Source organism: Nuphar pumila, chromosome 14 (assembly GCF_984573655.1).
Source record: "Nuphar pumila chromosome 14, dmNupPumi1.hap1.1, whole genome shotgun sequence".
In the NCBI taxonomy this organism is placed as follows: domain Eukaryota; kingdom Viridiplantae; phylum Streptophyta; class Magnoliopsida; order Nymphaeales; family Nymphaeaceae; genus Nuphar; species Nuphar pumila.
The window spans coordinates 4,730,913-4,745,131 of record NC_143262.1 but is presented as its reverse complement, the minus strand read 5'-3'; the positions used below and the strand labels follow the sequence as shown (position 1 = coordinate 4,745,131).

At 38.0% G+C, this 14,219-nt stretch overlaps 1 protein-coding gene across 2 annotated transcripts in view; it reads right to left on the bottom strand.

Moving 5' to 3' along the window:
* Window positions 1-318: 318 nt before the first annotated feature.
* The window catches only part of LOC149816138 (ketose-bisphosphate aldolase class-II family protein), a 157,420-nt gene continuing 143,519 nt past the window's right edge, over window positions 319-14,219 (bottom strand). For both annotated transcript variants that reach the window (XM_089987328.1, XM_089987329.1), the window contains exons 41-42: window positions 1,908-1,988; window positions 319-852 (exon numbers count right to left, since the gene is read on the bottom strand). In XM_089987328.1, the coding sequence (XP_089843454.1) occupies window positions 670-852; window positions 1,908-1,988 (264 nt within the window). In that variant the 3' untranslated portion in view covers window positions 319-669. The remainder of the gene's footprint in view (window positions 853-1,907; window positions 1,989-14,219) is intronic.

Genomic DNA, 14,219 nt, shown 5'->3' with positions numbered 1-14,219 from the left:
AGATAGTCATTGATCTTAAATATTTAAAAACTGAAGCAGTTAAACGTTCATTTACCATAGGTTAGGTGCACATATGTAAATTACCCTAATAACTTTAATATTTGAACCTGCTAATATGAAAAAATCCTGTGCAAACTTTGTTGTTGAGAACATTGAAAATGCAGTTACCAATGGAAAATATAGCAAATTAGCGCAGAACTCTTAAGAGGTTTAAGAATGGTTTACCCAAGTCAAAGACAAAAAGGGGATGTGAACAGGAAGGAGGGGGTGGTGTCTGGCAACAACCAAACAAGGAGTTTGATACGAAATAACTAAATATTAGCAGGAAAAAAGTAATTTTCCCATAAATAAATTATTGTCTCCTGTATGATGGCTGCTTACAAGCTAGCACCTTTTTCAAAATGAATCAACATATCCAACAAAGATATAAACCTTGCCCTCCTAAAACCAGCCACAACAAAGAAATGCTATCAGCAACAAAGATCTGATTAAGTTACTTGTGAATTGGCATTAAGGTGGGAATCAAGGCATAGCTGGTCATGAATGGAAGGGGCAAAAAAGAAAAATACCAGCTACGTTTCTGCAGGACCTTATGAGTGGAACTCACAAAGAGGATAAAGCCTCATCATAAGAAATGCTGAATCCTGAAAGCTTATTATGGTGACCTTATCAAGGGGCCATTCCTGAAGAACCAAACAAGCGCATCTTTTCTGCAATTACAGCCTTCATGGCTTCCTTTGCATCAGACATCAAATGAATCAAGTCCTTCTTAGGGTTCTTCATGGCTTCAAGATATGCATTCCGGACCTCCGTATTCACATTGAATTTCCGAACACCAAGCCTGATGCATTCCTGCAATATATATATATATATATACTAATTAAGTACAAATGGATCCCAATCGCTGATGAACTTTCACTATGTTTTGTACTTGAACGGAAAGACAACCAGGCCTGGGGTGGATGCCTCAACAAGCAACAAATTTTCATGTTGCTTTACTTTGTAAAGCTCTTCAAAAAAGAAATATGTTGAAGAATTCCACAAAAACACAAAAAAGAATTGATTAAGGATTATTTTGTCCTCATTAAAGAAGTGTTGGACTAATACAATAATGAACCATGCTTTCTTTAAATACAGCATGTGGTTAACTGCATACTGTAAGACAACTCCCGCAAACTTAGGAGGTCCTGATGACATGAATGGCGAGCAACCAGTCCCATTCTATGCAAATATGGAACCATCCAAAAGATTTATTAACAGAATTATCTTCTCAAGCAACCACAATATGCATACTCCACAGAACTGCTCAACATGGCCCAAATATTTTGTTATCATAAGTTATCATAAGGGTTGTTGAACCTTTATATATATATATATATATATATATATATATATATATGATACTAAAATTTTACCCTATATACATATATATCAGAAAATCAGTAGCTCCTAAACAGTTTTATGTCCTAAATATCCTAAGCAGTTCAAGAGAACATAGTTGGTGTCCTTTTTCTTAATGCAAACCTATAGATATGTTTATAATTGCTTATTTATTAAAAGATATGCTTCGATATGAATAAATTTAATGAGAAAAATTGGTTTTTATTTCAACAAGTTTCAGTGCAATATGAGCTGTTGATTTATTATAAATCTAAAAACACATCCAAACATGAAAAATCCCCATCTAATACATGTTTTCTGGAAAATAAGCTGTAGACTGTACATCTATATGTTCAGATTAAGCAAATGCCCTTGGAAGCCATTTAGGACAGTCCAGAAGATAAGACTGCTTAGGGCATACTTATTACTATATATATATAATGTATTTATGGTGTCCTTGCCTGTCTAATTTATCTAGACTATTTGTCATTTGCTAAGGAAAATAGAGATAGCTTTGGTTGATGGACCTTAATAAGCTCCTCCGGCAACCCTGAAGCTCCGTGTAAAACCATAAAAACTCCTCTTTTCATTGTGATTGCACGCAGATCCTGCATGGAAATATAAGCATGTGAAAACAATAGGCAGGAGATGGAATCAAACAAAATGGTGAAAAAGTAGGATTATGATCTAACACAGTTTGTAACAGTTATAATGTTTGCAAAAAAGAAAAATGCATTCCAGCCCAGGTGCTGCCCGCACAATCTGTGTGTGCGTGTGCGCATTAGCTTTTGGATTTTGATATTCAAGCTTCCCATGTCTATTTTTCAAGCGACAACGTTTTTTCAGGGTGTTCCTGTAGGGAGGGACTAACGAGATAAACATCCACCTTGTGAGTTGGGAATCGATATGCCTCATGATTCTTGAAGGTGAGGTTGGGCAAAAGTGTTTGGAAGAATGGAATAGAGCCATGCTAGCATATCAAGGGTGGTCAATTTGGAGAGAGATTCAACATGGAGCCACTTTGTGAGAAGCGAGTATCTTAACAGTAAGTCGACGATAAACTATCAGCTGTGAGGTTTGTGCCAATGAAAGGTTTCATGTGGGGGTGAAGGTCAGTTAGACATCATTTCAGTTGGTGTATTGGCGACGAACAAGGGTACAAATTTTGGGTGGATATGTAGGTCCGAGGACCCCCCATCCTTGAGGTAGACGGCAGTACCTATGGAAAAGTGTACAAATAGCAGATGTCACCATAGATCAAGCAATGGAAGAGCTGAGACGAAACTCAGAGGAGACTCTGAGGAGATACGAGCCTCCAATTACAAACCAAATGGACAAGCACAAATGTGTCACTAAGGACACACTCACAAAACCCACAAAGGGGTTCTTCGCATGAAAGCACAAAGAATAACAAATATATTTATTATTAATCACCAAAATGCAAAAATACGTATTACAAAGAATGAGGGATTTCACCCCTATTTATACACACAAGAGAGTCTCAATAGAGACGTTGGAACTAGTTCAATGGCTCTATTTGTAGTCGTTGGACTAGTTCCAACAACTCTATTGATTAGTCAACTTTATGTTGACTAGTTCAAAAAGAACCTAACTAAAGTAAAAGGAAAAAAAGAGAAAAATAGTTACAACATATATACATATATAATATATATGTATACACATATGTAGTATACAAATATGTCTATATACTTAAGTATGTATACATATAGATATACATATTATCATGTATATACAATTTTAACACTCCCCCTCAAACTTACGTTAAAATAACCAAAAGTTTGCTAAGAAGGAAATGAAATCTAGGAGCAATGAGAGGTTTGGTAAAAAAATCTACCAATTGGTACTCTCATGTGACATATGACAAATCAATGACTTTAAAGATATTCTTCTCGTACACAATGGCAATCCATCTCGATGTGCTTGGTTCTATTGTGAAATGTGTGGTTGCTAGCAATGTAGATAACACTCTTCTTGTCAAAATACATCTTTGAAGCTCCTTGAATTTGGATCCTCATGTCAGTAAGTAATCTTCTTAGTCATACCACCTCCATTGTAGTAGTAGCCATAACTCAATATTCAACTTCTGTCAAAGAAAGAGAGACCTTCTGTTGCTTTTTGTACCACCACAAGATAAAAAATGTAATATCTCATAAAATCATAAGTTTTAAAATTTAATAAATATTTTTTTTACTTAAATAAACATATTTTTCGATATCTTGGTTTAAAATAAGGTATATACATGTTATTAGGGGTTGACGTTACTTTGGATCCGATATGGATCTTGGACTCGATGGCCAAGATCCATTTATGATAAATTATTTTTAAAACTAAATTATATTAGTAATAAAAATAGTAATAAAGATAATATATATATATTATATTAAGAGTTTGGTTAGGAGGGGGATTCTATTTCCTTAAGGGAATAGAATACCTTCTATTTCTAAAAGGGACATCCTCCATAAGGAGTCCTATTGGATTTATAAAAGGCTATGTCACATGGGTGCGGGTGCGGGTGCGGGGGTGCGGCAAAATAAATAAATAAATAAAATATATATATATATATATATATATATATATATATATATATATATATATATATATATAAGGGGGGGGGGTCTGAGGGTTCCCCCCCAGCACGGGTCCCGCTGCGCGGTCAGTGGGCGGGGGTCCAGGGGGGGCCGCCCCTGGCTAGGGGTTATAGGGGGGCAATGCCCCCCCCCAAGATTTTTTTTTTAAATTCCGCAGCTCATTTCATAGGGCAAATTTAAAAAAAAAAAGTCCAAAAATGGACCAAAATGATCCTGGGTGTGTTGATCGCACCCAGGGTCGGGTTGACCGCATCGGGTGCCGCACCCGCACCCGCGTCGCGTCGACGTGGGTGAGGCACCTGTCTGGCCGAATCCCTGTGACATAGATAAAAGGGTGTGAACACCCTCTCTCTCAAGATCGACTTTGAGAAAGAGAGAGGGATGAATCGTGAGAGAGAGAGAGACCAACAACTCGAAGCGAGGAGGCTGCAGCGTGACCTCCCTCTTCTACTTCAACGACTCCTTCCTTCTTTTCTTCATGAATCAGCAAGGTATGAGACTTTTCCTCTTGGGATTCGATAGGAAAGGATTTAGTTTTGATTGAATAAACATGGGTTTAAGAGAAGGGCTGAATCTGTGAAGCCATATATAGATTTACGTTTTCCTAAATCTTGCCTGTTTTCACTGATTCAGGTATTGGTTTTTTATTTGGATTTTTGTGAACTTAAAAACAGATCTAAATCCTGTTAGAAATTCTTGCTGAGATTTTTAAACTCTATCTTAATTAGATTTATTGGCTTAATAATGGATCTGCGTGCTTCTAAGATTGGTTTCATGTGGGGCTTATACATTCTGATCTGTGTTTCCTCTTTGAATTGGGTTCACGATCCAGAAAGTTTGAATTAATAGTTGTTTCTAGTTGATTAAATTTCTGTTATCGTTGGTCCGCATGTTCAGATTAACTCATATAAGATTGTCATTTGTTTTGGTTATGGTAGTGCACAAATCTTTTATTCTTGACTTGGTAACCCATCGATGCTCATATTAAAGTTTTGAATTTATACAAATTGAACTTGTTAACGGTCTAAGATTGATGTTGCAATTTTCCAGTGTGAAAGGGGAAATCTGGGTGGCTTCTCAGTTCTGAAAATACCTAGCATGACTGATTGAAATTTTGATATATATTTATCTTCCTTTGGGTTAATTTTTGTACTAAAAAGAATCAGTTGCTGGTACTAGAAACCACATGGGGCCTGAGGCTGACTCAGGCCTGTCGGCATGTCAGTTCTGTATTGTTTTATATATATATATATATATATATATATATATATATATGCTGGGTTCAGGTGAATTAGTTCCGTGTTTTACTGTTGGATGCTGGTGTATCTTAAATAGTTGGAATAACACAGTTAAATTTTAATATGGGACTTCAAGACTTACCTTAGTAAATCTTGGATTTAAGGGCATTCAAAGTGAAACCTGATTAAGGCTTCTAAAGCTGTGTTTTAGTTAAGTAAAATAGTGTATTTAAAACCAAAAGTTTTACGAACAATCTGAGTTTTCTTGGTTAAGCAAATCTGATCCTTTTGAGGGTTTCGATGAATCTGATTCTGTGTCATTATGATAAGTCTGAATCGGTTCCGGTGAACCTAACCCTATTAGTATAATTGGATTTCATACCCATTCAACAAACCTGATCTGTTAACTAAGCAGTGCATTGAAAATCTGATTGAAAATCAATTTGAAAGATCGGTTTTTTTCTTGAAAATCCTACCATCTGAATTTTTATTTAGCCTGATTAAGTCTGATTTTTCTTCAGACATTAGTAAATATGATCTGCCTTGAATATTTGGTTAAACCATAATCTAATGGATGCTGAATTGGATTGGTTATAAAAGTTTGGATTTTCAATTGGCATGGTAAAACTAATTTGCTTGTTTCAATGTGTATCCATTCGTTGGCCATAAATATGTACTAATGTTGTGTACCGTGAACACTAGTTGGCATATGTATGTATGATTAATGTTCATCGAAATTTGCAATGCCATTTAAATTTCATTAAATTGTGTAATGGTTATGTATGAGTGGAGGCCGGGTGCATATTTGCTCATGAAATAACAAGTTTTAAATGCATTGCAAAACTTATCTATATTGCTTTTGTATTAATTACACTGTTGTAATTGATAGAGCAAAAGCTTGAATTTGTTAATGCATGTTGATTTGCATAACCGTTATTGTGTAAATAACCCATAATTGATTAAGAATGGTAAAAGAGACCAAACATTGTAATAATTTGTTCTTCCTTGGTGGCCTTCTAAAAAGATGAGATCTTTGGATGGCGGTTATGGGGGTCCGTGAGGATAATAAACACCGTGTGCATTGCTTTTTCTGAGAACCCGATGTGTGGTTCATGTACCCAACCATGGTTGTATGGAACTCCCGCTACTTTGCCTAGGAGTAGTGATGTTAGACTCAACTGCAGTTATAAGTATACTGAGAAAATGCCATCAATAGATGTTGATTTCCTTGTTGTCTCGACATTAGGTGTTGATTTTTAATGTTCCGATTGATGGTTTTGATTCTTGACATCGATCGAGGGACATGTGTAAGACCCAATTAATAAAATACAAATTGTGTGTTAAGATACCATTGAGAACTGCCTTAAACCTCAAGAATTTTACCCATTTTGAGTATCTACGAGTTTGGTACAAGTGAGAACTTAAATGTGTTGCATTTAAGAACATGCATGCAAAAACAATACTTGATAATTGCACTTAAAAAGTCATTCATGTATGTTGCATTGATTTATGCATTCCAAAATAATTAATTTAGCATGAGATTGTTGGTTGTTTGAATTAAACTGCTTATATTGCAAGCTTGTTCGGAATATGTAATGTTTGCTTGAGTCCTCTTAAACTTATGTTTGATTTGATTTATGCTAATTTCCTTATTATTGGATTTTAAGAGGGTCTCGTATGAGAACTTCAGTTCTTACCTCATTTTTAAAAATCTTTTTCAGGTACTGAGGCTCAGTGATAAAGGGACCTACTTGCTGGAGGGATGAGAGTTATGTTTTTGGTGAACCGGATTCTGACAGAGTTGGGAGTCTACTGTTTTGGGAACTTGTTGAACCCTAAATAAGGAAATAAGGAAATAAGGACAATTCAATTTAAATTCATTGTTTGATTTATTCTATGTGTGGAAAGTATGTTGGGTTGTATATATTAAATCTGTAATGTGCTCTGGATCCTTGCAATATCTTTTTATAATGTTTTAAAATTATTTATTCGTTTTTAAAAAAAAATTCCACACAATTTTTGAAGGTCAGTTTGAGGTCGTTACAAAAGATTCACATAAGAAAACACAGAAACCCGTGGTTGAATGCATATTGTTGGGATCACCTCCTCAATCTACATCAGTATATGCAAGTCTAAAGCAGATAAAGTAGACATAAACAAGCCTCTAGAAATAGAGTTTTTAAGATATCTAATGATGCGCAAAACAACCCCCATGTGAACACATGTGGGAGCGTGTTGAAACTGACTAACTGTGTGTACAACGTGTGCTATATCAGATCTAGTAATTGACAAATAAGAAAAAGCTTTAATAAGTTGCAGATAAGGTGTTGGATCATCAAAAGGCTCCCGATAATCAATTTTCATTTTTACATTTGTCACTTTCAGCGTATTAACCCTCCTGTCATCTGTCATACTAGACAATGAGAACAATATCAGAAGCAAAGTTAGACTAAGATAATAGATACCCTCTAGGAGAATAAGCAACCTCTATACCTACAAAGTATCTTAAAAAACCTAAATCAGTTATTCAAAATTAGCATAAAAACAATCATAAACAACAAATATGTATAAAAACAATACATCTATATGCAAATTGCAACACACTTTGCTTTTCAAAACGTTAGAACCCTAGATCTGCATCACACACACTATATATATATACTTCCACATATATTTTTGTTCCAAAATAAATTTTGAAAAGAAGAAAATACATTGATTTCCACCATGAGTCTTAAAGTAAATATTCAGATTTACTCTTTTCTCATGGATTTCACTAAAATCTTGCATCGAATACAAATCCATGCTCTTTTTCTCTTTCGAAACAAGAAAAAGACTGGTACCTTGACCGTAAATCGAAAAAGAACAAGAAAACAATGGTAAATCGAAAAAGAACAAGAAAACAATGGTAAATCGAAAAAGAACAAGAAAACAATGGTAAATCGAAAAAGAACAAGAAAACAATGGTGGACAATGTCGGATGGTTGGGGAAGAAGCCTCCTTCTTTCTCTCTTCCCTCTTTTCCTCTTTCTTTCTCCCATTTTCCTTCTCTTTCTCTCTCTTTTTTTTTGAAGTATATATAGACCAATAGGGGGTGACCCCTCCAGCGCCTTTTAGATGGGCCGGAGATAGAGGGTTTCCCTTTTTGGGACTCTCACTCTCCTTTTTTCAAAAATTTTAAAACTCTTTTTAAGTTGACTTTTCAAAGTTTTCATTTTAAATAGTCTTTCTAAAACCTTCTTTAGCCTACTTAACATGTATAAGGACTCTATCAAGGAGTCCTAAACAACCATAAAAATTAAATTTTGGAATTAATTAAAATAATTAATTAATTATTTATTAATAATTAAATACCTAAAAACTTTCAGAGGGTACCTTATCCCTCTGTGAGTTTTTTTAACTCTAAATTAATTTTAATTTAAATATAAAAGTAAATTTAAAGCTGAATTTTCGTTGGGTGTGTTTTGGATATGGATTTAGATCCAAAATCTAAATCCATATCCAAACCCCAATTGGATCTAGGGCTGGATCAATTTCAGATTAATATGGGTCTTGGATAAAGTCCAGATCCATATTAATTTGGATCAAATGCGTTGGATCTAGTCCGATCCAAATCCGACCCGGCCCGTCGAGGCAGTCTTTTTTTAAAAAAGCGCAATTTTCGTACCAATCGTAACCCAAATTCAGAAAAGTAAAATACCGCTACGCTCAGAATTTTGAAACACATCCAACAATATATAACTCAAATTTTGGCTCTGAAATTCATTAAAAAATAACTCGATTTTCGCTCAAATTTAAAGGTTGAAAATAAAACTTTTTCTTACATTTTGATTGGCTCGTCTCGACCTTGTCAATGAGACCTGAGACAAGCCCAAACTAAAAAAACATCAGCCTATATCAAGGCTTTACCAATTTTTCTTCTATACTTAGCCAAATTTTTGAAAAATCTTAAAATGACGAAGTGTGAAAATACGCGATATTATATCCTTACTCTCTTAAAAGAATTTCGTCCACGAAATTAGAACATACCGAAAAGATGTGGGTAGTGCTGACGCATATCCGCCTCAGGCTCCCAGGTGCACTCGTCAAGTCCGTGATGCTGCCAACACACCTTCACGAACGAGATCGTCCTACTACGAAGTGTCCTCTCCTGGCGATCTACAATCTCAACTGGCCTCTCATCTGTTGTCAAGTCAAGCTGTACCTCGATCGCCTCATAGTGAATCACATGTGAGGGGTGAAGTACATGCTTCCTTAACATCGAAACATGAAAGATGTGGATTTGCGAAAACTGAGGAGGAAGTGCCACACCGTATGCGGTTTCCCCAACCCGCTCGAGGATCTCAAAGGGTCCCACATACTAAGGACTTAACTTTCCCTTCTTCCCGAACCAGAAGACACTCTTTCTAGAAGAAATCTGCACGAACACGTGATCACCTACATCAAAACTCAACTCCCTACGCCGTTGATCGACATAGCTCTTCTGCCAAATCAAACACACCTAGTCCGCGTAATGCTGAATGATCTCTGGAGACTCCACTGCTCTCACTTCAACATCATTCCAACACACGGGAGATCTACATGGTCTGCCATACAGAGCTTCGTACGGAGCCATACCAATACTCGCATGAAAGCTATTCTTGTACGAAAACTCTGCAAGCTTCACATGCTTGTCCCAAACTCTTGCCCAATCCAAAGCGCACGCTCACAACATGTCCTCGAGTGTCTGTATCATATGCTTTGTCTGTCCGTCCGTATGTGGATGGAACGAAGTAGCTTTTTGAAGCTGGCACTAGAATCAAGACATGAAACAAGGATCTTGATCTGACACTATCGAACACAGTACCCTGTGAAGTCTAACTATCTCATCCACATAGAGATCAACCAAACTCACTAAGCTCTGACAGATCCTGATAGGAAAAATGTGGGTATTCTTCGTCAATCTGTCCACTATCACCCAGATGGCATCGTGCTACCGTCAGGTCCTCGACAATCCTACGATGAAATCCATCAAAATATCGTCCCACTTCCACTCTGGGATATCTAACGGCTGTAGAAGTCCACCAGGTCTCTGGTGTTCGATCTTCACCTGCTGACAGGTGAAACACTGAGACACAAACTCCGCGATGTCCCGCTTCATCCCATTCCAACAATAAGTCATCTGAAGGTCTTTGAACATCTTGGTGGAACTAGAATGAACATAATATCTAGACCTGTGGTCCTCACTCATCAGCTCCTCCCGCAATGCCTTTGGGACCTACCATCTGTCTTTGAACATGATGGTCCCATCCTCCACTCGACGAAACTGCGTTTCTGGCTTCTGGGCACTCACACACAACCTCTCAAAATCTGGATCGACTGACTGAAGCTCCTCGATCCGATCTATAATCTCTGGCTGTGCCTGCATCCCAACACAAATGACTGCCATCTAACAAACTCCTCGATCAGATCCTAACTATGCCCTATCAGACTGGTTGCCATGACCGACGCCTTCCTGCTAAGTATATCTGCCACCATATTCGCCTTACCAAGATGGTAGGCGATGGAGAAGTCATAATCCTTCAGGAACTTCAACCACCTACGCTGCCTTAAATTCAAATCACGTTGAGTGAATATATACTTGAGGCTCTTGTAAACAGACAGGATCTCAAACTGCTCCCCATATAAGTAGTGACGCCAGATCTTCAACGCGAAGACCACTGCTGCTAACTCCAAGTCATGCATGGGGTAATTCTTCTCGTGCACCTTCAGCTGCTGAGAAGCGTACACGATGACCTTTCCGTGTTTCATAAGAACACAACCCAGTCCAGTCCCTGAAGCATCGCTGTACACTATAAATTCACCCGTCCCACAAGGCAACGTCAAAACTGGGGCCGTAGTCAACCTCTTCTTCAACTCCTGAAAGCCCTTCGCACACCGAGGTGACCAATCAAACTTCACCTTTTGCAATAGTCGAGTCATCGGGGCAGCTATACGCAAGAAGTCCTGAATGAATCGATGGTAGTAGCCCACCAATCCCAAGAAACTCCTGAAGTCTGTCACAGTCTTCGGTTGTTTCCATGACAATACAACCTCCACCTTGGCTGGATCGACCTTAATGCCCTTCATAGAGATCACATGGCCGAGAAACATCACCCTATCGAGTCAAAACTCGTACTTTGAGAACTTAGCAAAAATTTGATGTTTTCTCAGTATCTGCAATACGATCCGTAGGTGCTCTCGATGTTCCTCCATGCTCTCCGAGTATATAAGAATATCATCGATGAATACGATAATAAAAAAGTCTAACCACAAACTAAAGACCCAATTAATGAGGTCCATAAATGCTGCAGGGGCATTGGTAAGTCCAAAGGACATCACTAGGAACTCGTAATGCCCGTATCTGAACCTGAATGCGGTTTTCAAAATATCCTCCGCCCTGATCCTCAACTGATGGTACCCAGAACGAAGGTCGATCTTCGAGAACACATTTACCTTCCTCAGCTGATCGAATAAATCATCGATACTAGGCAATGGGTACTTGTTCTTCACCGTCACTTGGTTCAGCATGCGTAATCAATACAGAGTCGCATTGAACCATCATTCTTCTTAACAAAAAGGACCGGTGCACCCCAAGGAGATACACTCGGCCTTATAAAGCCTTTGTCAAGAAGCTCCTATAACTGCTTCTCCAGTTCCACTAACTCTACAGGTGCCATGCGATACGGTGCTCGAGAAACAGGTGTCGTACCAGGCACTAACTCGATAAAAAACTCAATCTCTCTGTGCAGTGACAATCCCGACAAGTCCTTGGGAAAGACATCCGGAAACTCACCACGCTCGTCGGTCTAGTCGACTAAAACACTAACGCAGACAATTCGAAATGCTCCAATATGACTTTTTTACCCCGAAATTGAAGGGTAGCATTATGTCTGGACAACCAGTCCGTACCCAGAATGACATCGTAAAAAGTCATATCTAGTATGACCAAGTAGGCAGACAACTCCTGTCCCTCGATCATCACGCAAACGATAGGAAAATACTTCCCGCAAGAAGAGGATGCACCCATAGGTGACATCACATCGAGAGCCTTCTTAAGGCTAGAAGGGACCAAATCAAGCAAGCTCGCGGACGATGAAGAGATAAAACTATGAGTAGCAGCAGAAGAAGAAGAAGCACGAGTGCGGTGATACATCTAAAATATGGAAAATTGAAAAAGTTATACCCCGATCGATCCTACCCTCTTAGGATTAATCTCGAACGCTATTAACATAATAAATTCACCATTAATAATATACACAATAAAGAATTTCTAAGAAATCACGCACCTGCAATCTTGATCTTTTGTATCACTGTTGTAAGGAAGAGAAGAGAGGAGGTAACACGAGAAGCACGATTCTTAATCAATAAGAATTGTGCCCTATTCCTTGATATATATATAATACACTGATCGGATCGGGTCTGAGGGTCCAAATCTGGACCCGTATGTACATATATATTCTTAAGAGTCTCCCTCAAGTTGTGCATGGTTTCGTACCATGGACAACTTGTTCTTCAAAAACCAAAAGTGGACGCTGGTAAGTCTCTTAGTAAACAAATCTGCCACTTGATCAGCTGTGGGAACATAAGCTGACTCAACTTCTCTATCTTCGATCTTTTGCCGAATGAAGTGTTGATCAATCTCTATATGTTTGGTACGACTGTGATGAATGAGATTGAAAGCAATTTGTATGACACTTTGATTATCGCAAAGGAGATTGGTGGGCATAATAGATTCTCCAATCTCAGTCAAAAGATGTCTCAGCCATGTAGCCTCTGCTGTAGCGGCCGCCATAGATCGGTACTCAGCTTCTGTAGTGGATCGTGCAACTGCACGTTGTTTCCTGCTACTCCACGCTATCAAGTTCCCATCCAGAAACCGATCGCCTGTCATCTGGATCTCCAGCCCAATCTGCATCTGTGTAAACATCTAATCGATGTCGCTCCCCTTTGGACTTGGACTGATGATAAACTAGACCATCTCCATGAGTGCCTTTTAAATATCGAAAAATTCTCTTAACAACATTCATATGCTCTGTTCGTGGATCATACATGAATTGTGACACTTGGTTCACTGCATACACAATGTCTGGTCTGGTAAAGGTGAGGTATTGAAGCATTCCAACGAGACTACGATATTGCTTGGAGTCTTTATATGATTCCCCATCTTGAGAGCTGAGCTTGTGGTTTAATACACTAGGAGTGGATAGTGGTTTACAATCTGTCATGCCTGCCTTTTCCAACAGATCCAAGGTATATTTGTGTTGGGTTAATGAAAGAGATCCATTCTGTCTATCCACTTCAACTCCCAAGAAATAATGCAAGACTCCCAAATCTTTCATCTTAAACTATCGACTCAGTAAGTCCTTCGTGGCTTTTATGTGTTCATTTGAATTCCCAGTAATAATAATGTCATTTACATATATAAGAATCAAGGTACGTACCTAACGATCACAGAAAATAAACAATGAATGATCGAGGTGAGAACGAATGAAACCGTATCGCTGAACTTCAAGGGAAAAACTGTCAAACCATGAACAAGAAGCCTGCTTTAACCCATAGATGGCTCTTTGTAGTTTGCAAACATGTGTGCTGGGGCTATATTCTGCATAACCAGAGGGTTGCTCCATATACACCTCTTCTTTCAAACTACCATGCAGAAATGCATTTTTGACATCAAGTTGATTAAGAGTCCATCCATACTGAACCGACAAAGACAAAATTAATTGAATAGTTCCCATCTTGACCATAGGACTAAAAGTCTCATCATAATCTTGCCCATATTCTTGAGTGAAACCTTTTGCCACCAACCTTACCTTGTAGCGTTCAATAGATCCATCCGGTTTATACTTTATTTTATAGAACCATTTAGACTGTACATCATTTTTGTCTGATGGTCTAAGAACAATCTCCCAAGTTCCACACTCATGTAAAGCTTTCATTTCCTCATTCATGGCTTCAACCCATTTGAGTGACA